Source organism: Wolffia australiana, chromosome 17, assembly GCF_029677425.1.
Source record: "Wolffia australiana isolate 7733 chromosome 17, ASM2967742v1".
Lineage (NCBI taxonomy): Eukaryota > Viridiplantae > Streptophyta > Magnoliopsida > Alismatales > Araceae > Wolffia > Wolffia australiana.
Genome location: NC_135851.1, coordinates 3,672,114 through 3,697,413, shown reverse-complemented (window position 1 = coordinate 3,697,413; position 25,300 = coordinate 3,672,114). Strand labels below are relative to the sequence as shown.

At 53.5% G+C, this 25,300-nt stretch overlaps 2 protein-coding genes across 2 annotated transcripts; both read right to left on the bottom strand.

Annotated features, from left to right (window-relative positions):
* Positions 1–229: 229 nt before the first annotated feature.
* LOC144714663 (uncharacterized) lies at positions 230–994 on the bottom strand. Its single transcript, XM_078589444.1, has one exon. It carries the CDS (start codon positions 992–994, stop codon positions 230–232), a length of 765 nt encoding a protein of 254 aa, XP_078445570.1.
* Positions 995–19,508: 18,514 nt separating this feature from the next.
* On the bottom strand, positions 19,509–25,000 carry LOC144714662 (uncharacterized). The gene is made up of 6 exons (XM_078589443.1): positions 24,424–25,000; positions 23,856–24,355; positions 23,316–23,501; positions 23,067–23,198; positions 22,458–22,862; positions 19,509–19,601 (listed from the first exon to the last, which is right to left on the bottom strand). The coding sequence occupies exons 1-6, from the start codon at positions 24,998–25,000 to the stop codon at positions 19,509–19,511; spliced, it is 1,893 nt and encodes a 630-aa protein (XP_078445569.1).
* Between the last annotated feature and the right edge of the window lie 300 nt (positions 25,001–25,300).

The window sequence follows — 25,300 nt, the reverse complement described above, 5'->3', positions numbered from 1 at the left end:
CACTCATATAAACCGTCCTTTATCTTAAAGGCAGTCTTCCATTCTTCGCGGGGACGAATCCAAACCTGATGGCATCCGCTCCTCAAATCTATCTTGGAGAAGATGGTAGATCCTGCCATCATGTTGAATAAGTTCTGGACTTGCGGAATGGGAAAATGGTACTTGACTGTTATCTTGTTGATGGTATGACTATCGCAGCACATGCGCCACGTGCCATCCTTCTTCGGAGCTAGGAGGGCCGGCACCGCTCATGGGTAAGGCTCTCCTGAATAAGGCCCTTCTCCAAGAGCTCCTTGACTTGTCGTAGTAACTCCTCGTACTTCGGCGGCTCCATACGATAATGTAGTAAGTTCCGTAGCGATGCACCAGGTACTAGGTCGATTGCGTGCTGTATGTTCCGCATAGGGGGCAATCCACCTGGTAGCTCATTCAGAAAGACATCTCCAAACTCCGATATGAGAGCCTCGACCTCTGGTGAACGAGGGGCAACTGGAGGATCGGCGGGGACGTCGAGGGTAACGGTGAGACACAAGGGCGTGTCGTCACCCTCGCGACCTAGGTCACGGGTGAACAAGGGTCCTTGAACGACCATCAACCCTAAGGGTTTGGTCGCGGCCGGCTGGTTTGCCGGCTTCATGGCATATGGGTGCCATGTAACCCGTCGTCCCTGGTACATGAACGAACAGGTGTTCGAACGTTCGGCCAAGGTGAAATCGTGGTCATACAACCATGGGCGGCCTAGGATGATGCTCCCCACATTTATGGGAAGTACATCGCAGAGGACGTCCTCGGCATAAGTGCTCACCTTCAACTGGACGCGGCATTGAGGCTTCACGGGTAGTGAAGAAGCGTCGATGCATGAGACGTTATATGGTGTAGGGTACTCTATCATTCCATACCCTAGTCCAGTGACCATCGTGTCTGAAATGGCGTTGATGCAGCTGCCACTGTCTACGATCACTTTGCACGCCTTGCGATTGATGTTGACGTACATATAGAAGATCAAGGTGCGGAGGCCGCATCAACAAATGGAGCCGGCGGAGGTGCAGCCGGGGTGGTCCTAGCGGGAGTGGTAACCCGCGGAGATGGTCGAGATCTGCTAGTGCCGGGCGTGTCGACGGAGATGTTGGCCAATGGCCAGGTGGACACATGGGATGCCACGGAGGGGGTTCCCCGTGCCTCGATGATCTGTATATATCCGATCTGACCATCGGGCTCGTCATACTTGAGGGCGTACTCCTCATCTCTATGGTAGTGGTCCTCCTTCAGTGTGTCCGCTCCATCAATATGATCATGTTCGACACCTTCGGCGTCGATCAAAAGTGCTGAGGAGGGGCATTGATTGGCCCGGTGTCCTCGTCCTTGGCACTTGTAGCACGTCACGTGTGCTTGGCTAATGGCGGCACTCCGGGCCGGTAAATCACTAGTGGCGGCCCGAGCTAGTGGGGTGGACCCCATTGAGGTGACGGGGGTGGTCTCTTGCCCCTCGGTGGTCGGAGTGACCCGTGTCGTCACGGGTGGTGTGGTACGAGCGGGTACGGTCCGGACGGCGGGGTCCAGGGCGCGATGTTCGCGCTAAGTGGTATGCCTCGTCGACTTCGGCCGGTTGGCACTCGAGGACCTTGCTGCTCAAGGCCGACCGGAGGCCGTGGGTGAAGAGTCCAATGATAATACGTGGGTCCTCCATGAAGCGGCAGTGCATCCGACATTCCTCGAAGGCCTTGATGTACTCTGTCACCGGGAGTCGACCCTGCTTGAGTTCGAGCCACGAGAGAAAGAGTGACATCTGGTACTATCGGGGAACGTATTTGCTCCTTAGTTTCTGTGCCAGTTCCACCTAGGACATAATGGGTCATCCTCGTCGCTTGACGGCGACCCGCTCGTTCTCCTAAAAGATCTTGGCCTGTCTGCCAAGTCGTGTCTCCGCGTACTCGACACATAGGTCGCCATCCATGCGATACCACCTGAAGTACGAGTTCATGTTTGACTCCTAGTCGATGAACTCTTTGGGCTTCCGAGAGCCCTCAAAGGTGGCAACGTCGGTGCACACGCTTCTCTGGATGCATGCACGGTGCGCCTCCCGCCGACGTTCGTCATCATCAAAGTGCCACGTGGGCACGGGGTAGTCCCCTCGTCACGGGTCCAAGTGGTGACGGCGCGGGATAGGCTCGTGACTACAGTCGTCCCAAAGGTGGGGAGGACCATCCGGAGGTGCGCGGTCGATGTGCATCGCGCGATATGGAGGTAGGGTGACGTTGTCAACCCCAAAGTATCATGGTGGAGGTGGCCGAAAATAGTGATCACGGCGCGCTGGTGGATTGTATCGTAGGGCCGGATAGTCGCGGCCCATGTCTCGTTCATATTGATGAGCGTAAGGTTCAGGGCGGGCTGGTCGGTCTACGTCGTACCCGCGGGCAAAGTCGTCGCCCAGGTGCTGCATATCCCAAGCGCGGATATCCTGGGGCTCTCGTGCTGGCTCTCTGATTAGGTGCCCCTACGGAGGAACGCCGTCTGAACGGTGATCAAAACCCTCATAATCATCATCGAGGTCGTGGATGAATCTCCCTTGGGGTCCCTCTCAAGCAACCCATGATGGGGTGCGAGGTTGCCCTAGGGCAGCCGGACCCACGTCAGCTCCGTGCTCGAACGCCCTTGGTTGGCGAACATGCGCTCCATGCATTCCATCCTAGCAGTCATGGCGCGGAAGTAGGCTCCCTACTCGTCCGGCAGCTCCTCTCGAAGCAAATACTGGCGTGGTGCTCCTCCCCGTCCTCATCCTCGACCCTGTGTGGGGGTCGCTTGGGGGGTGTACTCGGCAACGGGAGATTTCCCGTGTGGGCGCCGACCTACGGTAGCCCTATCCTCGTAATCACTTGGCAAGGCGTCGTCAAGGGATCGCGGTGAGCTGCGTGGAGAGTGCTGTGGCTCGCGTGGTGCACCGAGAAATTTTTGTGGGCCCGATGTGCCAGGAGCACTCCTGTCGTCGAGTGTGATCCGCGTGGCCTCGACATGTGGTAGGATGAGGTCGTCCACCGAGGTGGCCAGTTGGGGTCCCGAGAGGGCAATCTCATTGCCTCTCTCGTCATGTGACGGTTCGGTTCGTCGCGGGGAGGTAGAACCTCCGCGTTTTGCCATCTGTGCGGATCACGTCTCTACGGCCATTCTTGGGAATCCTATATGAATGTTCGAAAAAGACGATTAATGCGGATGCAGCTATATGCGATGCGGAGTCAGAGACGTGCTGTGGGCCACCACAGCCGGGCTCTGATACCAATTTGATGCCGGACATCGTCAAGACGTTGTCCGGGCGACACCGAGGGTAGCGACTCGGTACCGAATCAGAATCTTAATCGAACGATGACACTCAGTATCGTCCGAGAATGCTAATGAACAGGTATGGAAGATGACTATGATGCTTGAGGGTACTACTATCGTACGTGCGTGCGCTGACGAACGGTGGGTGCAGTTCCAGAGATTCACGGGATCGCTATGAGTGAGGTCAGACCGACCTCCCGAACCTCGCTCGAGAGGGTTGAGGGCGAGTGTGTAGCCGAATGGAGAAACCCCGCTAGAATGCTCACACGCGTCAGTTGGGACCGACTGGTACTGGGCAGGTAAGACTCTCAATAAATATTCATCATTTTCTCAACCTGTCTCGCTCTCACATATCGAACCCAAGCGCGGAAGAGGCAAAGCGAAAGAGCACTGAAGGACGTAAGAGACGTAAAGAGCAGGGGCAGGGGAGTACCTTCATCGCACTGGCAACGGATATCTCGAGTCAGAGGGAAAGTCCGGAGACAACAGGAGGTCGATGATGCCGATGGCAGGCTGATGCGGGAGCGGGATAGACGGGGAGCCGACGTCCACAGGTGGGCTCAGTGGAGAGGTGGCGGAGTAGGAGGTTAGGGGGCACGAGCGCAGCAAGCGCGTGCGCGAGCAAGCAATGCACAGGCAGGCACACTGGCTCGGGCGGCCTCGACTCACAGCGGGGTAGTGATGGTGGGCGCACCACACAATGCAATTACGGCTCAGGCAAGTGCGGTGCGCAATCAAGCACAGCGCGGGGCGAGTGCGCGCACAAGTGGCGGCACGCAGGCAGCGTGTTTGGTTATGGCGGCCTTTGACTGGCAGCGGGCGCAGCCTGCAGCAAGGTTGATGGCGGCGGTGCGGACCAGCAGTAATATGCACACGGGAGGCACGAGCACGGTGCGGCCACGCGGTCTTGTGACGTCGCGCAAGCTGACAATCGCGTGGGGTGGCGCAGTCTGGCGTTGGCGTCGGGCGAGGCCAGAATTGACGTGCGCTCTAGCGCAGGCGCACGGGTGGCCCAACACGGCGTGGTCACGTGGCGTGTGGTGTCACGCGAACAGGCGATCGCGTGGAGAGGCGCAGGCGAGCGTCAGGCGTCAAAGCAGCGGCGAGAATGGTCGCTGGTGGCAAGGACGGTCACCGGCGGTGAGGACGACCGTCGGTGGCGAGCTGAGGGCACGGCGGAGTTCCGGCAAGGATGACGGCCGGCCGGGTTCTCTCCCTCTCCCTTCTCTTCTCCTTCTCTCTTCTCCTCCTTCCTCTTCTTCTTCTTCTTCTTCTTCTTCTTCTTTCTTCTTCTTCCTCCTCCCACGATCGTGACTCTTGGTCTTCCCATGATATCGTAACTTTCAAATGGAAAAATTCAAGAGTGAGTGTTTTGAACGCCCACCCCTCCTTATGTAGGATGGATGAAAATGGGCCCCTTTAAACAACAAAGAGAGAAGGAGAAAATGAGAGGAAATAAGGGGCTTGTCAGGCCCATCAAGGTTTGTGGGAGGGGAAGATGTCCTCATATGCGCTCTTCCCCTCACTACAATGACAAACATGAAAGACAAAGAGCGACGAAAGGAAACTAAAAAAATGAATAAGTAGAATACTTTGACGATGGGGATGCCGCATCGTCATGACGAGTATCTGAACCCGGGGTCGCGCGTCGATGCAGCGCTCGTCGTGTTGGCTAGACACATGTCGGTGGCGGGCTCTATGACGGTGCTGGCTCCTCGCGTGATGGCTCTACGGTGTCAAGCGGTGCCGCGCCATCACCTGTGCATCTCATCGTAGGTCACCCATGTAGGAGACCCGTGTCGGACGACTACCTCAGAGAAGCCGTCAAACATTGACGCACTCGACATCGAGTCCCATTCCTCAGTGACGACAGGACCTCGTTCGTGAAGTTGTCCTGCATCATATTGCTATCAGAGCAGGCTGTGGTTGCTCACACCACGACCCTGATGCCACATTTGCATCATTAGCTGCATCTGCATCGCATCGCCTTTCATCATTTTCAAAAGGCATATAGGATTCCCTAGGGATGGCCATAGAGACGCGATCGAGCTAGAGAGCTAAATGCGGAGGTTCTACCTCCCCGCGACGTTCAGAATCGTTACCTGATGAGAGAGGCAATGCTACTGCCCTCTCGGAGCATCATCCTGCAACACCGGTAGCCGGTCCGATACCATCGCCTATCGAAGCCGCGCGGACCGCACCCGTTGATACGGGTGTCCCCGAGTCGTCCGGACCATGAGACCCCAATAGCTTGTCTCGTGATCCACGGATTTGCCACACGACTCACCGCCTTCCCGCGGCGAGTCCCCTCCCGATGATTACGATGAAAAGACGGCCGTAGGTCGTCGACCGCACGGGAAGACTCCCGTGGACGAGGTCACAACCCGGAGCACCGCTACTTGCGGCTGAGGTAGAAGACATAGATGAGGAGGAGTACACCGCCAGCTTCGACCCCGGGAGGACCCTTCAGAAGACCAAGGGCATATTTTTGTGCCATGGCAGCCAGGATGGAGCGCATGGAGCGGATGCTCGTGTGCCCGCGATCCCCAGTACATGGAACCGGACCAGCGTTCCCCGCTCGAAGATGACGACACGACCCGCCTAGGGTCGCCTGACACGTGCCATGACGGAGGAGCCCCTACCATACGGAGGAAGACGTGTATAAGGACTACGACTGCCGATACAACGACGTCTCACACCACGGACGTTTCGACCGAGATCCGGTGCGAGGCCCACATGGCACTCGTACGCGGGTTAGATGATACCCGCGGGACGACTACGTTCCCAAATATGAGGCTGACCGACCGGCCCGTCAGGACCACTACTTCCGACGACCTGATCGCGACATGGACACCAACTACCCGGCCTGCCGAGATGACCCTGTGCGGACTCGCGATCATCAAGAGGTAGCAGACATAACTGCCTGCCAGGACGAACGCGTCCCGCCCAAGCACCATCGGTACGAGGAGGACGAAGACATCCCTCGATACCCGCCACGCGCAATGCCGGAGGGCCGCACCTTTCGCGACGGTAGTCCCCGCTCTTGGGACGACCGTGATCGTGAGCTGACCATGCCTCTACGACGCGTTGACCCGTGTCACGAGGACTACCTAGTGCCCGATCGGCACTTGGATGATGAGGAGCGACGATGGGAGGAGCACCGTGCTCGCATCCAAAGGAGCGTACGTGCCGACGTCGCCGTCTTCGACGGTTCCCGAAAACCCAAGGAGTTCATCGACTGGGAGTCAAGCATCAACTCGTACTTTCGGTGGTACCGCATGGACGACGACCTCTACGTCGAATATGCCAAGACAAGACTTGGCAGACAAGCCAAGATATTATGGGAGAACGAGCGCATCGCCGCTGAGCAACAAGGACGACCCATCATGTCTTGGGTCGACATGGCACAAAAGCTTCAAAGCAAGTACGTTCCTCGATAGTATCAGATGCCGTTGTTCCTCACGTGGCTCGACCTTAGGCAGGGTCGACTCTCCGTGACGGAATACATCGATGCGTTCAAGGAATGTCAGATGCGATGCCGATTCATGGAGGATCCGCGAGTCATTATCTGATTGTTCGCCCACGGGCTCATACCGGCCCCACACAACGAGGTTCTCAAGTGCAACCCGGCTGAGGTGGATGAGGCATATCACCTAGTTGAGCAGATGGACCCTCCGAGTGATGAGGCGATATTACCCAGTGCGACCACCGCGCCTCGGACTACTCCGATTCGACCTGTTTTGGTGCGGACTACACCACCCACAACCATATAGGCTACTCAGACCACCGAGGGGAAAGGAGCCACCCCCGCCACCTCTGTGGGTTCTACCCCACCTGCTCGGGTCGTCACGAATGACGCTCTGACCCATAGCATCAACGTCAGTCAATCACATGTAACATGTTTCACGTGCCAAGGAAGAGGGCACCGGGCAAACCAATGCCCCTCGTCAGCACTGTTGATCGACCTTGGAGATGTCGACCTCGACTATACGGAGGATATGGAAGCACCACAAGACGATCACTATCACGGGGAGGAAAAGTTCACCATCGAGTACGAGGAACCCGAAGGACATCTCAGGTACATCCAGATTACGATACCTCGCGTGACTCCTCCCACGGTGCCTTGAGCCCCAGGCCGTCCGCTGGCCAACGTAGCCGTCGACCCGCCTAGTCCTAGTATGGTGCGACCACCGCCTCGAGCCGCCCCACCTATCTAGACCGCTCCAGTCGAGCCCTGACCGGACACTACGGTCCAAATCAATGACAAAGTGTGTAACTTGATCGTCGATAGTGGAAGTTGCATCAATGCCTCTTCTACACTCCGGCGTATGCCCAAGCCCGGACTGTCTGCCACCACTGTTCTCCTGACGCCGCTGACGTTTCAATGAAATCCCTTGCACGAGATGAAGACGATCTTCCTCGGGATGATCACGAGGTACGCCGCTCGTGCCTCGTCTCTTATTTCTTGCAGTATTCTCTTGATTGCCTCCACCACGCTCAGGTTAGACATAGGTGAGTGTGCAAAGGTGAGCAAAGATCTATCGAATTTGAGCGTCTAACCTGTTTGGTATGAGTCGGGTTCGCCAGTCACGTGCGAGCACCATCCGGCGGGAGTCATCCCATTCGGCGCTGCAGCAACCTCGTCCATCCGGATGCGGGTCAGGAGGTCTATTCCCCCCCCCTCTCTGGGCGACTAATGTAATACGACGTCGGCCGGGATTGATCGGCTCGTATTACGTCACACGAATTATGATGCGATGACGTGAGATGTAATTCAATGCATGGGAAAATAGCGGATGAGCAGTAGAGGGAATCGACGGATAACGGTGTCGGCCGTGCCGGTCAACGAGAGAAGAATGATCCCTAGATCAAACTCCCAAATGACCCTCGAAATCAACTAGACGTCTAGACAATGAGGGGCGTATGACGGCCCTGGAGTGTTCGGCGTCTAGGCCAAAGAATATCAGTCAACCTCAAAGAATTCCTACACTCGACGACGGTGGCTATCCTATCCGTGAATTGTAATGAAAATAATGGCAGAGGACCCGATAGCAGAAGACGAGACTGGAAAAGATAATAATGCTGGTAAACGGAGGGGAGACTAGACCAACCTTAAGTCCCGCTAATCCACGACGTCAAATCTCGTTATGGCAGGTGATGTGGTGTAGATGGTAACGTGTTGGTAGACGACTCTGGCGTGATTACTCGGACATTGGACCGATGAGCGCAGGAGGTGATCAAGTCAACCGACCTTGGGACCACGGCAAAGGATGTGGCAGCAGACGGGCACGCGCGGAGGTGTTTTGGTGTGCGCGCGCGCACGGGCCGGCATGATGAGCACGACGCGCGCACTGGCGAGCGGACGCACCGCGCGGTGGTCGCAGGCGAGGGCGCGCGCACGCCTGCAGCGGCCGGCGGAGAGGTGCATGGGAGGGGTACGCTCTCGCGCGGGCGCCAGGCGATGAACGATGGAAGGGTGGTCGAGTGGGAGGCGAGGGTGAGGGGCCAAGAATCGAGAGGAAAGAAGTGTGGGAGAATTGAGGGCTCAAGAATGGTGATGGGGAAGGGTCAAGAACGAGATGGGGAAAGGACCAAGAATGAGATGGGACGGATCAAGAACGAGATGGGAAGGATCAAGAACGAGATGGGGAGGGTTCAAGAACGTGGAGGGACGGATCAAGAACGAGATGGAAAGGGTCAAGAACGAGATGGGAAGGATCAAGAACGAGATGGGGGGGTTCAAGAACGTGAAGGGACGGATCAAGAACGAGATGGGAAGGTTCAAGAACGTGATGGGAAGGATCAAGAATGAGATGGGGAGGGTTCAAGAACGTGGAGGGACGGATCAAGAAGTTCAAGAAACTGGGTGGGACGTGGTAGAATCAAGAAACGGGGCGAGGGGAAGGAATCAAGAAAACGTGGGGGAGGGGAAAGAGGGGAAAGTCAAGAAATGTGGGAGGATGTTCAAGAACGGTGGTGGGGTGGATCAAGAACGAAGAGAAGGGTGGGGTATGGATCAGGAATGGTGGAAGGGTGGGAAAAGGTACCAAGAAATGGCTTTCTTGAACTGTAACAACCAAGAACCCTCCAAGAAAGAGGACTTCTTGACGGATCTGGGGTGTGCACCCTCGGCGGAGCAGATTTCCCCGGTTGATGGCGTGTCGGCGATGCCTCTTGAATCTCCCAAGACCCCCGGAGTAATCTTGACGAAGGCCTCTTTCGATTCTTGATGGCGGCGGCTTCTTGAAACTCTTTCCTCGCACCGGAGTGATCTCGACGGCGCGCTTTAACACGTCTCCCTCGAAGTGATCTTGACGGAAGAGACGTGGGCTCTACCCACGGAGTGATCTCGACGTGGGGTGGGGCTAGCCAAACCCCGTACACTACTCTCTATGATAGGGGGGAGACAAATTGTGAATAAACTTTTCAACAATGACTTCAAGGTGTTCCTTGGGCATGACATCCCCTTATATAGTGAGGATGGGTGCGAAGTGAACGTGGGAGAGGACGAACCGTCGCGAGACGTGGTTCGGCCTCTCCTTACAAATTCAAAATACAAACATAAAAAGTAAAAACGATGAGGACGGGGCCCAACAACATTGGCCCAGTCCACGAATCCGACAATACAAACACACATGAAAATGAGCATAAGTAAAAAGATAAAAGTTCTTACGCGGGGTACTTAAACCCCGGGTGGCGAGCGTTAGCGCAAGCTGCTCGACGTGGCTGATGACGTCCCGTCGCGTCATCCTCGAGATGGTTCTTTGTCATCGTGGCGTCGTCCTCGAGATGGTCCTCCATCAGCGACCCCGTCGATAGCCCGAAGGTCGGCATCAGCTTGCTTATCGGCCGCTGCATGTACCACATACCTGACGCCTGTGCATCTCATCGTTGGTCACCCACGTAGGAGACTCGTGTGAGACGACTACCTCGGAGTAGCCGTCGGACATTGACGCACTCAACACCGAGTCCCATTCCTGGGTGACGACAGGACCGTCCCCGACGTTGTCCTGCATTAGTGTGTCAATGCTCGACGGCTACGCCAAGATAATCATTAGACACGGGTCTCCTAGGTGGATGACCTACGATGAAATGCACACGTATCGGGTATGTAGTACGTGCAGTTGCCAACCGCGCGTCTCTACAGGACTTCCGTGCCCGACGAACCCCAAGCCTTTGTCGCGCACCGATGCGCCTTTCACACCGAGTACGAACCCTCGGTGACGGCAGGACTTCGTCCCGTACGTGGTCCTGCATCACTCCCCCTCTCTCTCTCTCTCTGTCTCACTTCTTCGTTCTCTCTCTCTTAATTTCTCATTGGGTCTCTCTTCCTTTCTCTCTGCATGCTATCTCTTTCTCTCTCAAGTTTTTTTTAGTTTTCTAGAGTGGGTATACTTTCTAGTACGCATTTGAGCTGATTTCTAGAACGTTAAACTGAAAAGACAATGCTGATTTTCTAGAATTTCTTGATCTGAGTGCTGGTCATTATTAATTCAATGGCTGTAAAACCTACTGATCACAGGTACCACTTTGAAGAAAATTTTAATTTGCAACACCTCAGTTCTCATATTAAAACATATCTAAAAGAAATATGGTTATCTTCTCTGAGTGGGAAGAGTGGGGGAGATACTATGTGTCATTAGGCAGCCAAATATTATTTGTAAATAAACAAAAAATGATCCAAAGAGCAAAGGAATTTCATCAAAAAGATGATATTAATATATGAACCAAATTTAACGACAATGGCTTGATGTGTAAATTAAAGAGTAAATTAGAGATCATTAAGAAAGGGAGAAGATATAGTAAGATGAATTATGATTAATTTAGTAAGGGATTAATTATGATTGCATAGATAGATACATAGAAGTCAGGGATTTAGTTAGGAGGAAGAGTTGTGGTGAGAGAGAGGAAATAAATTAAAAAATATATAGATAAATAATAGGGAATGCCTGAATGAGAAAGAGCATGTTTATCTAGACTTTTCAAATGACATTCGATCTTCATTATTTAGTAGACACTAAACATTGTCAAAATGAGATGCTGAGAATATCAGAAAAGTTTGGTCATTAGATCTGAAATTATAGGTAATTCTTAAACGTGTTATCAAATTAAAAGTGCAGAGAAAGAAAAGATCAATAATTGTAAAATGAGATAATGAAGAGCAAGGGGTTTTCAACCCATCAGAGAAAAAGGAAGAAAGAACAAATTTTTAGGAGATGAGGGTCTACCTCTGTTATGTGTTCAGGAGACTTTTAGCTTTGGAGAGAATATTCATGATTAAATAACAAATTGGAAGTTTGTTGACAAGGAGAGCATCTACCTCCTTGTTCCCTAAGATTGTCCCCTAAGTGATATATATCTATAGAGAGAGATATATATATATATATACATAGTGGTAGAGAGAAACGGAGGAAGTATATGTGTGGGAGAGAGTGAGATAGAGAGAAGTATGGAAAAATTTGAAGTAGAAATAGAGGGAGTAAAGTAGACACAGAGAGGATAAAAAACATAAAATAAAATTCAAAATCCAAAAATGCATTAAAAGTTTGGAATGAAATCTGAAATTATATATATCACAAAAGGCTATATCTTTTATCTTCAGATCAGATTTTTATTTAAGTTTCAATTAGAAATCTACGTCGTGTAATAATATCCCTAGGTCAGTCTGCACTCCAATAATGCAAAGCTATTCTGACTTTGGCTTATAGATGGGTCATCATTTTAACTGATTAACAAGAAATAGTCAAACCCCCCGTTACGACGCATAATAGCTTCTTGAGGAGGGGCACGCTCTATTTTAATGATATTAAAATACATTAATTATGAGTAAATTGTTGCTCGCAAGTGCGTTATTGTGAGATATGACACGCAAGTGCTCGCAAGTGCTTTATTTTTCTAGAATGTACATATTTTATTGATTTGAACGCGGATCGTATGCAAATTGATTATATCCATGCCGATTGAATACTAGAATGTCCAGATACAATTTCTTGATTTGAATGCCATTCATGTGTAAATTGAATAGCGGTAATTTCCCCCCATCTACATTACAGGTATGGCTTTGGAGAAAATGTTAAATATCAACACTTAAATTATCCTAATAAAAAATCCAACAGAAAATTAAGAAATATGATTATTTTCTTTGGGTGAGGTTGGTGGTGGTCAGACGAGGCAAAGTAATCGTATGTATGTTATTTTTTTGTTTATCAATTCACCTAAAAATAAATGGTTCGCGCAAAGTTAATAGTTTGCTTGTCCATTGATTGTTATCTTCTTTAAAATTTCCAAATTCCAAAGAGAGAACTTTCTTATCCGTATTTCATCTCTTTTGGTATTATATAAATTGGTGAAATAGTATTAATAAAGAAACGGTATACATCGTTTTTGGTAATATTTAACTGACTGTTGGCATACTACAAATCAGGCATGTAAAACCACACTTTTTAAGGGCGTCCGAAGTCATTTAATGAAAGGAAGAAGCATTTTTAGGTTAAATTCCATTTTTATGAAACTTTTCATTCATTATTTAAGATGTCATATTTTTAATGGGGTTTTGTATCTCTTAAGCAATAGCATAAAATTTTGTTGACTAAGTAAAAAAATTTAAAAATAATACAACCAAATTAATTATAAAATATAAATAGAAAATAGATAAATAAAAACTGGGCTCCTAGGGAGCCATCAAGGTACAACTGATGGGGGACAATCCAGGAGACGTGACGACCGGTTGACATCAGCCTTGCAGAGCTGCTCACGCCAACGCTCGCCAACCGGGGTTTAAGTACCCCGCGTAAGCATCCTTATCTTACTTGTTTTTCTGTTTTGCTTGTGTTTTTGGATTTCATGGACTGGGCCGGTGTGGGCCTCATCCTCATCTTTTACTTTTATTTTTCAGTTTTTATTTTCAATTGTAAGGAGAGGCCGAACCACATCTCGCGACGGTTCGTCCTCGCCCCATGTTCACTTGGCACCTATCCTCACTATATAAGGGGATAGCATGCCCAAGTGAACATTTGAGTCATTTGTTGAAGAAGTTTTTCCAACTCTTGTCTCCACTATCGTAGTGAGTAGATTGTAGAGAGGAGTGGCTGCCCTCACCCACGTCGAGATCACTCCGTGGAGTAGAGCCCGCGTCCCCCCACGTCGAGACCACTCCATGGGAACGCACTCAATGTCTTCGTCGAGATTACTCCGAACACGCTAAAAGAGTTCAAGAAGGCCACAATTCTTCGAGCCAAGACCCTACGTCGAGATCACTCCGAGGGGATTGAGGAATCGAGAATCGTCGTCACTACCAAACGTCAAGGTCCCTCCACCGCCGCCCACGAGCTCTCCAAGGGGGTCAAGAATCCCGGCCCTCCAAAGGTTTCTTGGGTGGTTACTCTCAAGAACCCCAGTTCTTGATTGCGCACCTCCACCACCACACCATCTTCATCTCCGCCATCCTTGCAACACCCCTCCAACCTGTGGCTCACTCCGCCACGACCGCCGCCCCTCTCCGCCATCCCCTCCATCTCCACTCTGCTGCCCCGTCGTCCCAACCACCGGCCGACCCTGCCCCGGCCGCCACCCCGTGCCACTCATCTGCCCGCATCCACACGTCAGGCCGCACACGCGCGGGACCATCCCACCGGCGCTCGTGAGCCCTTCATCCTCCTGCGCCAGACCGCGCCGAGAGCCATGCGCCCACCCTCGCTGGTGCCGCCGCCCATGGTCGTGCACCGTCCCACTGCCTGCGGCTACGCGTCTTGCACCTGCCCGCGCAAGCGTGTGACACGTCTGCCCATGCTCACGCACCGCACGCCTACGCGTACCCGCTCACCGCGCACGCCCGCGCGCTGCACACGCTCGCCCGAGCACACCCGCAGCGCCCGTGCCCGCACAATCCCGACGTCCACCGAGGTCGTACGCCGCTACGGTGCACAGCCGCCACCACCTCGTCCTTCCATGCCGCTCACGGGTCCCCATTCGACGCCCAGCTTCCCCGACTGTCGCCGACTCCGCCCTCGGCATTGTTTTGAACGTGAACGACACCGTGAACTATCGATACATCAGGTACCCGCTCGTCTCCCCTCCGTCAATCTCCATTATTATTATCTGCTTCAGTCTCGTCTTCCGCTATCTCGTCCGCTTCCCATTTTCATCGACTCGTCAATAGGTTAGCCACCTCGTCGAGTGATGGGGTATCTCCTTGTGGTTGAGCGTTATTGTTGTCCTTTAGCGTCGAACACCTTTGGGCCGTCACACGCCCCTCGCCACCTAGTCGTCATAGTCAAACCGACGGGTCATTGGGAGTTTGATTTCGGATCAATATCTCCCCTTTGATTAACAAGGACCTACTTTCCTATCTGTGGACGATCATTAATTGCTCATTCGACGATTTCATCTATCAGCATATATTAATATAAATCACAAACCTATTCATTGATTCTTGTGACGTAATACGAGTCGATTGATTCCGGTAGGTCGTATTTGATGACTATCAATACGTCATCAAATGTTTAGACTTTTTTAGCATAAAAGCATCAGTTGTATCCATCTAATTCATGTTGGTTGCCATCCATATGCATTGTTTTATAAATTTACTAACCCCACTTGATTCTTTGAATCAAGTGGATTATATCTGACAATTTTGATTAATGAGTTCAGAAATAGAGTAAGGCAGCCAAAGGAAGACGAAATGGATCAGGGGGAGCTGGCGAGAAATCAGGAAGAAGAAAATTCCAAAAATGCCCCCGGGGCATGTTTTAAGAGAAACCTTTAAATACTCTTTTAAGAGTTCATTGTAGGTTGTTCAGAGATTCTGTCCAAGGAGGCTAGGGCTTGGGGAAGAAGGAGTTCTGCACCCTCCAAGAGCTGATGAGCATTGGAGCTGGAGAGAAGGAGCAAGCTGAGGAGTAGTTTGGGCAAGACGATCTCCACCTCGCCGCAAGGGTCGTGACACCAAGTCGGAGTGATTCCCCAAATTTCAGTTCTGTGTAATTCTCCCATTCAGACAATCAAGATTGGGTTGAAGATTCATACCATTGATCTTCTAACGTTTCCAATTGACATTGTTCTTTTTTTAGTTAATTGCACGTTCTTTGTTCATTCAAATCGTTTTTCCTTTTGTTTCCCCCACAAGTCCATTGTTCTCCTATCAATAGAGTTCAAGATTCTCCCCTGTAGCAGCAGCCAAGCCGCCAGCAACCAAGGACGTGCACAGCAGGGCTGCGCACGCCCAAGGCTGCCTGCAGCCAACGCTGCACAAAGCCTGCGCCGTAAACCGGTCTTGCCCGCGCGCAGCTAGCACTGCTAGCACGCCACGCCTGTGCACAGCGGCGATGGCGCACGGACAAGCCGTGCGCAGCCAGCCACCACGCGCAGGCATGCCAGCGCACAACATCTGCCATGCGTAGGCAGATCCCGTGCATTACGGCACGCGCGCGCAAGCAAAGCCTGCGCACAACAAGGCTGCGCGCAATCCTACGCCCGCGCACCGCAAGCGCCGTGCGCAGGCGCGCCCACGTGCAGTAATCTGCACGCGTGCGTGCAACCTTCATACGCTCCTGCAAAACCTTCTGCAGACGGCTAAGGCCGTGAGCAGAAGGAGCCACAAGAGCGCCCGCTAGGTGTTTGTGTACTTGCCTAAAAGGGTAAAAGTGAATAGTTCAGTAAAGAAACTATTTACTGAGGATTCTTCTTAGTTGGTTCGTCTAAAAAGAATACTCTGTGGGACTTTACTGAGGATAAATTTACTGATTATTACTGTTGAATTTGAAAGACTGAGTATAAACATACATTGAATCGAAAAGGAAATTACTCTTGATTTACCTGCTCCCTGTGGATCAACACCCCACTTACCCTAAGGTTGTGAGGTTATAAATATTGTTGCATAAGCTCAATCCTCACACAATTTAACTGATAAATAACCAGTAAAAATACACCTAAATTTGAGCTTATTAGTATTACATCATATTGGTATCAGAGCCGGTCGTGTTAGCTTTCGCTTAACACGGTCAGTAGCATAACATCAGAAATTTTATCGAATTATGCACGTCATATTTTGAAACTCATCTGCATTATACAGGTCATATCATATCATCCATCACGTGCATACCCCTAGAAAATTTTAGGTTGTGGATGGTTGATCATAGCATGATTTATACGCGAGCCCAGTGTCGGGATACCGACTATCTTGAACGCGACGACGATCATGACCATGATCTCATCATAGGTGATCCTCTACTAGGGGATCCCTTAGGCGAACAACTGCACGCAGATCAGGTGGAGAACGAAGAGGTACCTTTACCTCCTCCTCCACCTAGGGAACCCGCCACACGGGTTCCGAGGCCTCCAGCTGAAACGGCACCACCGGCGAATCGAACTTCCGAAGACCGGCGATCTATCACCGCGGTACCTACACGTAGGCCCTCGGCGAGTGAGCCCTATGACGGCCCCTCGGCCAACGAGGTTCCCCAACGCCCCGGCAAGGCTCCTATGCAGGAGCCTTCCGCCCCGACATACCCACCACGAGACCCCGAGACGCCACCGACACGCTACCGCCGAGCTGAAGACTGGGAGTACGATCACGCCGATCGACGAAGATCTCCTCCTCAAGAGGAGCGGCCAGCACCGCGTTACTACGACGAACGTTCATATCCTCCGGATAGGAACTACTACCCTCCCGAGAATCGGAGTTCTCGGCATTATGACTATCCCGAGTATCCCCATGATGGGGTCCCCAACCCCAACCGCATACCGGTGCGGAATGCACCACACTACTCATCCCGACCAGGTAGCCCACGGCAGCCACCCGTTGCCCGTCAACCGGAAGTCGCCACTTATGGTGACAGCTCCGCTTATCCCCCTCCCTACAGGACTGCACCCGCTCACGCACGAGACACGTACGAGACACGCCTGCGCGTGCGTGTCGTGCGTCCGCTGCACACCGCCCGCTGCCTGTTTGCCCGCCAAACCAGTGTGCCTGCTGGCCAGATCACACCTCACACCTACCGGCCAGACGTCTCCGAGCTCGCCCACTCTCGAGTCGCCCTCCATCACGACCTAGTCCACGCCTTGGGGCCAGCCGGATCGAGTTTTAACGCCGTGGACTAGCAATACTAAAGGTCAGTCTCGTCTCCCCTCCCTCTTCCCAGTATTATTATCTATTGCAGTCTCATCCTCCGCTATCGCGTCCTCTGCCATCTCTACTCAATTCACTTCACGGATAGGATTAGCCACCTCGTCGAGTATTGGATTTCTTGTGGTAGAAAGGATAGTTGCTGTCTTGAACGTTGAACACTCTAGGGCCATCAAAATCCCCTCTTGACGTAGTCCTCTAGTGGTTCTCGCGGGTCATTGGGAGTCTGATCTTGGGATCATTTCTCTCCTCCCATTTGTCCGTTGATCCTTCCTCTGCTCATTCGTTAAAGTTTGTCATCTCCTTGCATCTACACGCATTTCATTCATCACATTCTTGTGGCGTAATACGAGCCGAACGATCCCGGCCGATCGTATTACATCAAATAGTACCACAGCTCCCCGCCCCACGGCCCCACTAGCGACACCGGCCCCGGCACCCACACCACCCACGCCTTCGATGATATCCACGGCTAGAGCCCTGAATGCTCCACGCGAGCCAATTCAGTGTTTTAAGTGCAAGGGCTTTGGGCATCGACGTACTGACTGCCCTACCCTCATGGTTATGGACATACACGGGCAACCAGTGGAGGAGCAACCCGAGGATGACCTCGAGGTGGATGAGTACCCGGCCGAGTGCCCGGATGGCGAGGATGTGGATGGTCCCCTTGGGTACATCCAAATCACATCGATCACCACGTCCTCGACGTACCCCGTCGCCACATTGGATACTACCAGGGCTAGGTGCACCACCGATGGTGCCCGAACAACCCCCGCGCAGGCTAGTGCCACCTCGGTGATGCAGGACCACGTTCGAGACGAGGTCCAGCCGTCATCGAGTGAAGACACTCGGTGTCAAGATCGTGTCGGTGCGTGACGAATACTTGAGGGGTCGTCGGGCACGGGTCTCCTACGAGGATGACCTACTATGAAATGTTCGGGTAAGGGTGTCGTACGTGCAACTGCCGACAAGCACAGGGGAAGGCCAACGCCGGGGTTCGACGCAGTCGCCCGGAGATGGGAAGGTAAACTTCCTGACCCTCGTCTAGGGGGACGAGGTTGCGACGGCGCCGAACGGGTATTCCCCGACAGAGGTTGCCCGCACGCGACGGGCGAACGGACTCATACCAAACCAGGCGAGACGCTCAAATATACGTAGTTTTCACTCGACCTGTCACTCTCACCAACGTCTAACCCGAGCGTGGTGGAGGCAACCGAGAATGCACTATAGGAAATAAACGACGGGATCGTACGGCATACCTCGACGTCGACCGAGAGTATCGTCCTTGCGTCGTACAGGAACTCGCTGGGTGCAATGTCAGCGCTGGGAGGGGTGACGTTAGCAGACAGTCAGGGAGCGCGGAGGGTGCCGATCGGTTGACAAGAGCGGCACGAGAGGACAGCTCGGAGCACCGGGATGATGAGCGTAGGGGCGATCCAAGTGCAGCGGACGGGCCACACGGTAGGGTAGTTCCACTACAGGAGGTTGCGTCTGACACTTCGTCGAGCGCGTGGGGCGCGAGCGAGGAGCGGAAGTAGGCGGTTGCGATGCGCCCAGGATGGAGGCGCGGCGCGGTGTGCAGCGAAATGGGAGGGCGTGGATCTAGGTAGCGATTACGGCACAGGTGTCGGGAGCGGCTCGTTGCGCAAGATGGAGTGGCACTGAGGCACGTCGTGGTGTTGCGTCGCGGCAGGGGTGTCCGACCCAGGGGGGGTTCGAGCGGTTGGTAGCCTCGCAAGGGGTGGCGCGAGAGTCGTCTATGGGCGCGGTCGGTAGGCGCGCCAATCGGCGATGGCAAGCAGGGCGGACGTAAGGGTAAGACACATGAACGCCTGATGCGAGTCACCCGCAGGTGCACGGGCGTGACCCTCTGTCCTGCAGGGTGACGAGCTCGGAGGAGCTGGTCACCGGGTGGGCAGGCCGCAGCGTTGATCGGTTTAGTAGCGGGAGTCGGCGCGGTTGCACCGCACTCACTGGTGGCCGCAACTGATTGAGAGGCTGGGATGATGGTCGGCTCTGCGACGGTGGCAAGAGAGAGAGGGAGGGACCCACAGGTGCAGGGACGAGGCGCTCAGCGGGGCTGGTCACGGCAGGCAAACTCGCCCATGGCGGGGAAAGTCCGCGCGTCGAGACGAGTCAGAGGCAAGATGGTCGGGCTTGCCCCCTGCACGAGTCACACCGTCAGGGCGAGTCCATTCAGGATCCTAAGGCGGCCCGGCGTGTAGGGTCTTGCTAGGCATCCGGATCGCGCGGGAGGCAGCGCCGACAGCAGGTAGACATGGTCGTGCGGTTCGCTTTGTGCGAATCCGTGCGGTTTGTGCGTTCTGTTCGGATTTCCAAACAGAACAACTCTAAAACGAACCGCACTTCGCACATACCCCTGTGCGGTTTGTTTGTGTGAATTGTGCGATTTATTTTTTGAAAAAAAAAAAGAAATGAGTGTTTTAGGTCCTCCTTGCCGCACTCTGTCCTCACTCCCTCCCCACTCCCTCCGTCCTCCTCCTTGCCACCCTCCTTGCCGTCAGTCCGCCCTCCTCTAGGGCTTCCTCAACCCTTGGTCTGCCCTCCTTGACGTCGCTCTCCACCCTCCTTGCTGTCGGATCCCCCTCTGCGCGGTAAGAACTCACCCATTCTCTCCCTCTCCCTCTCCCTCTTCTTCTCCGATTCTCTGTCTCCCCCTCTCTCAATCACTCCCCTGCTCCCTCTCCCTCTCCCTCTCCTTATTCTTCTCTCGTTCACTGACTCTTCCTCACGCTCTCACTGCCCCTATTCTTCTCGATTTTTCAATCTCCCTCATTCCCTCTTACTCTTCCCTCTAGGCCTCTCCCTCTCCCTTGCCAATGTCACGGTGTATATTCATCTCCAATTCTCTGCCCCTCACTATCTCTCATTCATTCTTCCTGCCCCTCTCCCTCTCCCTCTCCATATCCATGTCTCCCCCTCTCACGGTCTCTCTTCTTCAAAAGTGCTCTGTCACAATTTGCACAATTGTGTGAATTATGCGTTCTTATTTTCGCACATCAAACGAACAGAACAGAGAACAGACCCCTGTGCGGTTCGTTTGTGCGAATTTTTTGTACGAATTAAATGAACAGAACAGAACACACATGTCTAGCGGCAGGCCTGGCACGGCAGTTGCACCACACGGGAAATGCCGGGCCGCGGGGTTGGCGCGCCACAGGGCGGAGCGGAGTCAGCGGTGACCAGGGGTGGCCGCAACCCAGGGCCCTGCTCGTTCTTGGTCCTTGCTGCTTCCTCTTCAGCTCTCCTTCTACTCTTCTCCTTGTTGTTCTTCTTCTTCTTCTTCAACTGGACGTAACCCTAGCTCATCGGGGAGAAAGCCATCTCTTTTCAAACAACAATATTCAAATTCTTCGATGCAAAAAGTCTGTCCAGTTTAGGGCAACTCTCTTCCCTTATATAGGGGAAGGGAAGTTGGCCCATTAAACCAAAAACCCAAATGAAAAGCACAAGCTATCAACCTACAACTTTGAAGAAAACAAAACACGATGACGGGTGAAGACGGGGGAGGGGAAGTCCTTATGGAACAAGCCTCCCTCCTTACACATGACCATGACGAGTTGGAAAACGACAAACGACGAAGACTAAAATCAAAGAGGCGAGTAAAACAAAGATGTAAAGATAACGATACGGTGTCCATTACCCGGGATACTTGAATCTGGGCGCGCGTACCGTCACCTTGGCTTGCCAAGCGGGCTGAACGCGAACGGCCAGTGCTGTTGAGGGCGGTGGTGACGTCTCCGAAGACGTATCCACTGCTGGGGCTGGTGTCGTCGGGGACGACGTTGATGCGTCCAAAGACGTTTCTGGGGCTGCTGCCGAGGCTGCGCCATCAATCCTCCCGGGGTCGGAAGAACTCGACTCCAGCGAGTTAGGTGCGTCAAAGGGCAGTGGCTGGAGTAGATCTAGTCGAAGGCGGCGGAGCTCTGCCTCTGAAATCTACGTGTCGTCTGTGCTGGTTCATCCCAGTCATCGTACCAAGAACCTCCTTGTGACCTCATTCCCTGCATAGTCAATTACCTGTTGTAGTACACAATCGATTGCCTCGTGCCAATCAGGTGAAACAAATGGGGGAGTGGTCACGACAAGCTCACTCACACTGAATGGGTCTAGAGAGGCTTGGGTATGGGGGTGAGAAGGGATTCGCTACGAAGCCAAATCCGCCACGTTGAACGTGGAGCTTATTCCCCACGTAGGAGGAATCTCAGCGAGGTAGGCATTTTTGCCCACCCTTCGGAGGATCGAGAATGGTCTGGTGCTACGAGCGTGTAGCTTTGTAGCCGTCCCGGGAGATTATCTCTCCGGTCTGAGCCTAACCATCACTAGGTCTCCCACGTCGAAGACTCGGGATCGGCGGTGCAAGTCGGCAGTCTGCTCGTGATCCTATCATGAATATGCTGATGCAATGCAGAAATATGCTGGGCGAATGCAATGTCGTCCTCGGATACCCTAACGTGCGGGTCAACAGGTGCTAAGTCTAGTGGGCGACGAGGGGCCTGGCCATAGACAATCTCAAACGGGCTCAACCCGGTGGTGCGGTTCACCAAGGAGTTGTATGCAAACTCGGCGCGAGGGATGATCAAATCCCACATCGCGAGGTGTTCGCCCACTAAAGAATGTAGTAGGTTGCCCAAACTACGATTGACGACCTCCATCTGACCGTCGGTCTGCGGATGGTAGGCAGTCAAGCACTTGAGCTGTGTGCCGAGGAGACTCCACAAGGTCTTCCAGAAGTAGCTCGTGAAGCAGACGTCTCGATCAGACACGATCGAAGATGGGAGTCAATGGAGGCGCACAATTTCTTGGAAGAATAGTTGTGCGACCTTCGTGGCGTCAGACGTCTTTTTGGCGCCATCTTCGAGAACCTGTCAACGATGACCATGCCGGAGTGGTGTCATCGTGCTGTCCGGGGTAGTCCTAGGACAAAGTCCATGCTAACGTCATCCCACGGACGCTTGGGCGTCGGTAGTGGGGTGTATAACCCGGCACTCTTCTTGACCTGTTTGGCCAAGGCCCATAAGCGGCACTGGGTAATGATGTTGCTGATGTCGCGTTTGAGCGACGGCCAGTAGAACTGGTATTCTACGGTGGAGATGGTCTTCTCGCGTCTGAAGTGACCGCTAAGACCACCGACATGACATTTGCATATGAGGAAGTCGCGCAAGGACGTGCGTGGCACGCAGAGTCTGTTCTGATAAAACAGGTAGTCGTCCGTAAGGACATAGTCCCGGTAGTCGCGGGACGGTCCCTGTCGAACCCGTGTGATAATCGGGACGAAGTCGGGGCAGCTATCGTAACCGTCTCTGATGGTCTCAAACCCGAGGACCTTCACCCTCATGATGTTGAGCATGTGGGCTCGTCGGCTAAGTGCGTCGGCGACGACATTGTCCTTGCCCTTCTTGTGCTTGATGACGAAGGAATAGTCCTGTAAGTACTCGATCCATCTCGCGTGTCGGTCGCTCAACTTCTGCGGGGAGTGTAGGTATTTGAGTGCCTCGTGATCGGAGAAGAGCTCAAACTCCTTCGAAATGAGATAATGCCGCCAGTGTTGTAGTGCTTGAACGACTGCGTAGAACTCCTTGTCGTACGTTGATTAGCGTAGTCTCACGTCGTTCAACTTCTCGCTGAAGAACTCAACGGGGTGACCCTCCTGGCTGCGGGCACCACCGATCCCAACGCCCGAGGCATCGCAGGTAACCTCGAACACCTTCCCGAAGTCGAGTAGGCGGAGGACAGGAGCCTGCGTCTTCAGAAGCTTCACGTGCTGAGAAGCTCGCTTGGCGGCGGGAGTTCAAGTGAACGGCTCCACCTTGAGGCAGTCGGTGATAGGAGCCGTGACAGAACTGAAGTTCTGTACGAATTGTTGGTAGAAGGTGGCGAGGCCGATGAAGCTTTGTACGTCGTGAAGGCTGGCCGGTGACGGCCATGATGTGATGGCCCGGACCTTGTCTGGGTCCGCGGCAACGCCCTGGGCGATTACGATGAACCTGAGGAAGGAGACTTCCGGGGTGAGGAAGCTACACTTCTTAGGGTGCGCGTATAACTGTTCACGCCAAAGGACGGTGCAGACCTGTCGAAGATGGTTGAGGTGTTCCTCCCTCGACTGGCTGTAGATGAGGTTGTCGTCAAAGCAGACGATGACGAATCTCCCTATAAAGGCGCGCAGTACCTCATTCATGAGGCGCTGAAAGGTACTCGGCGCGTTGGAGAGGCCGAAGGGCATGACTCTCCACTCGTATAACCCGTCCTTTATCTTAAAGGCGGTCTTCCATTCGTCTCCAGGGCGAATCCAAACTTGGTGGTAGCCACTACGTAGATCTATCTTCGAGAAGATAGTGGCTCCAGCCATCATGTCGAAAAGGTCTTGGATGCGAGGAATGGGAAAACGGTATCATACCGTTATCTTGTTGATTGCGCGGCTGTCACAGCACATGCGCCATGTGCCATCCTTCTTCAGAGCTAGTAGTGCCGGTACGGCGCAAGGGCTGAGGCTCTCCTGGATGAGGCCCTTTGCGAGTAGCTCGCAGACCTGTCGTAATAGCTCCTCATATCTCTGCGGCTCCATGCAATAGTGTGGCAAATTCGGCAATGAGGCGCCGGGCACGAGGTCGATCGCGTGCTGGATGCTACGCATCGGCGGTAGTTTGCGGGGGAGTTCCTCGGGAAACACGTCACCAAACTCTAATAAAATAGCCTCGACCTCCGGGGCTCGGGGTTCTATGGGTGGATCGGCGGAGACGTCGAGGGTGACGGCAACGCATAGGGGCGTGTCGTCACCCTCGCAGCCCAAGTCTCGAGCAAACAAGGGGCCTCGAACAACCATGAGCCCTATGGGCTTGGTCGGGACCGGCTTGTTTGCCGGTTCGTCGTATACGGGTGCCAAGTGACCCGTCGTCCCTGATATAAGAATGAACACGTGTTCGTCCTTCCGGCTAGAGTTACGTTGTGGTCATATAGCCAGGGACGGCCCAAGATGATGCTTCCCACCTTCATGGGAAGCACGTCACAGAGGACGTTCTCATCGTAGGCGCTCACCTTCAACGGTACGCGGCACTTGCTCTTCACCGGTAGCGATGAAGCATCGATCCACAACACGTAGTAGGGAGTCGGGTGGGGTATCGGGGTTAGCCCAAGTCGGAGAACTATGGCATCGGATATGGCATTGATGCAACTCCCGCTGTCAACGATCAATTTACACACCTTGCCGTTGATCTTGACATAAGTGTAAAATATCAAGGTGCGGAGCGACGCGTCTGCCATAGGGTCCGGTCGGGGCTCCACGGGAGCGGGCCGAACAGGAGGGGCAACTAGAGGTGGTGGTTGCATCATGCTAGCACTAGGCTGGTCAACGGCTATGTTGGCTAGCGAGCGATCCATGACTCGTGGCGCCAGTGTCGGGGTCGTGCGAGGAACCGTGATCTGAATGTACCCGATCTGTCCGTCGGGTTCCTCGTACTTGATGGCGAACTCCTCGTCTCCATGGTAGTGATCATCCAATGTCTCATCCATGTCTTCCGTATTGTTGGGGTCGATGTCTCCCATGTCGATCAACAGCACTAACGATGGGCACTGACTTGCCCTGTGCCCTCTCCCTTGGCACTTGTAGCACGTTAGGTGAGCTTGGATGATGGTGATGCTATGGGTTGGAGTGTCGTTCGTGACGACCCGAGCAGGTGGGTTAGAACCCACGGAAGTGGCGGGGCGGTTCCTTGCCCCCCAGTAATTGGAGTAGCCCGTATGATCGTGAGCGGGGTAGTCCGCGTAGGGACGGGTCGAACCGGTGTGGCTCGGGGCACGGTGGTCACGCTGGGTGGGGTCGCCTCGTCACTCGAAGGATCCATG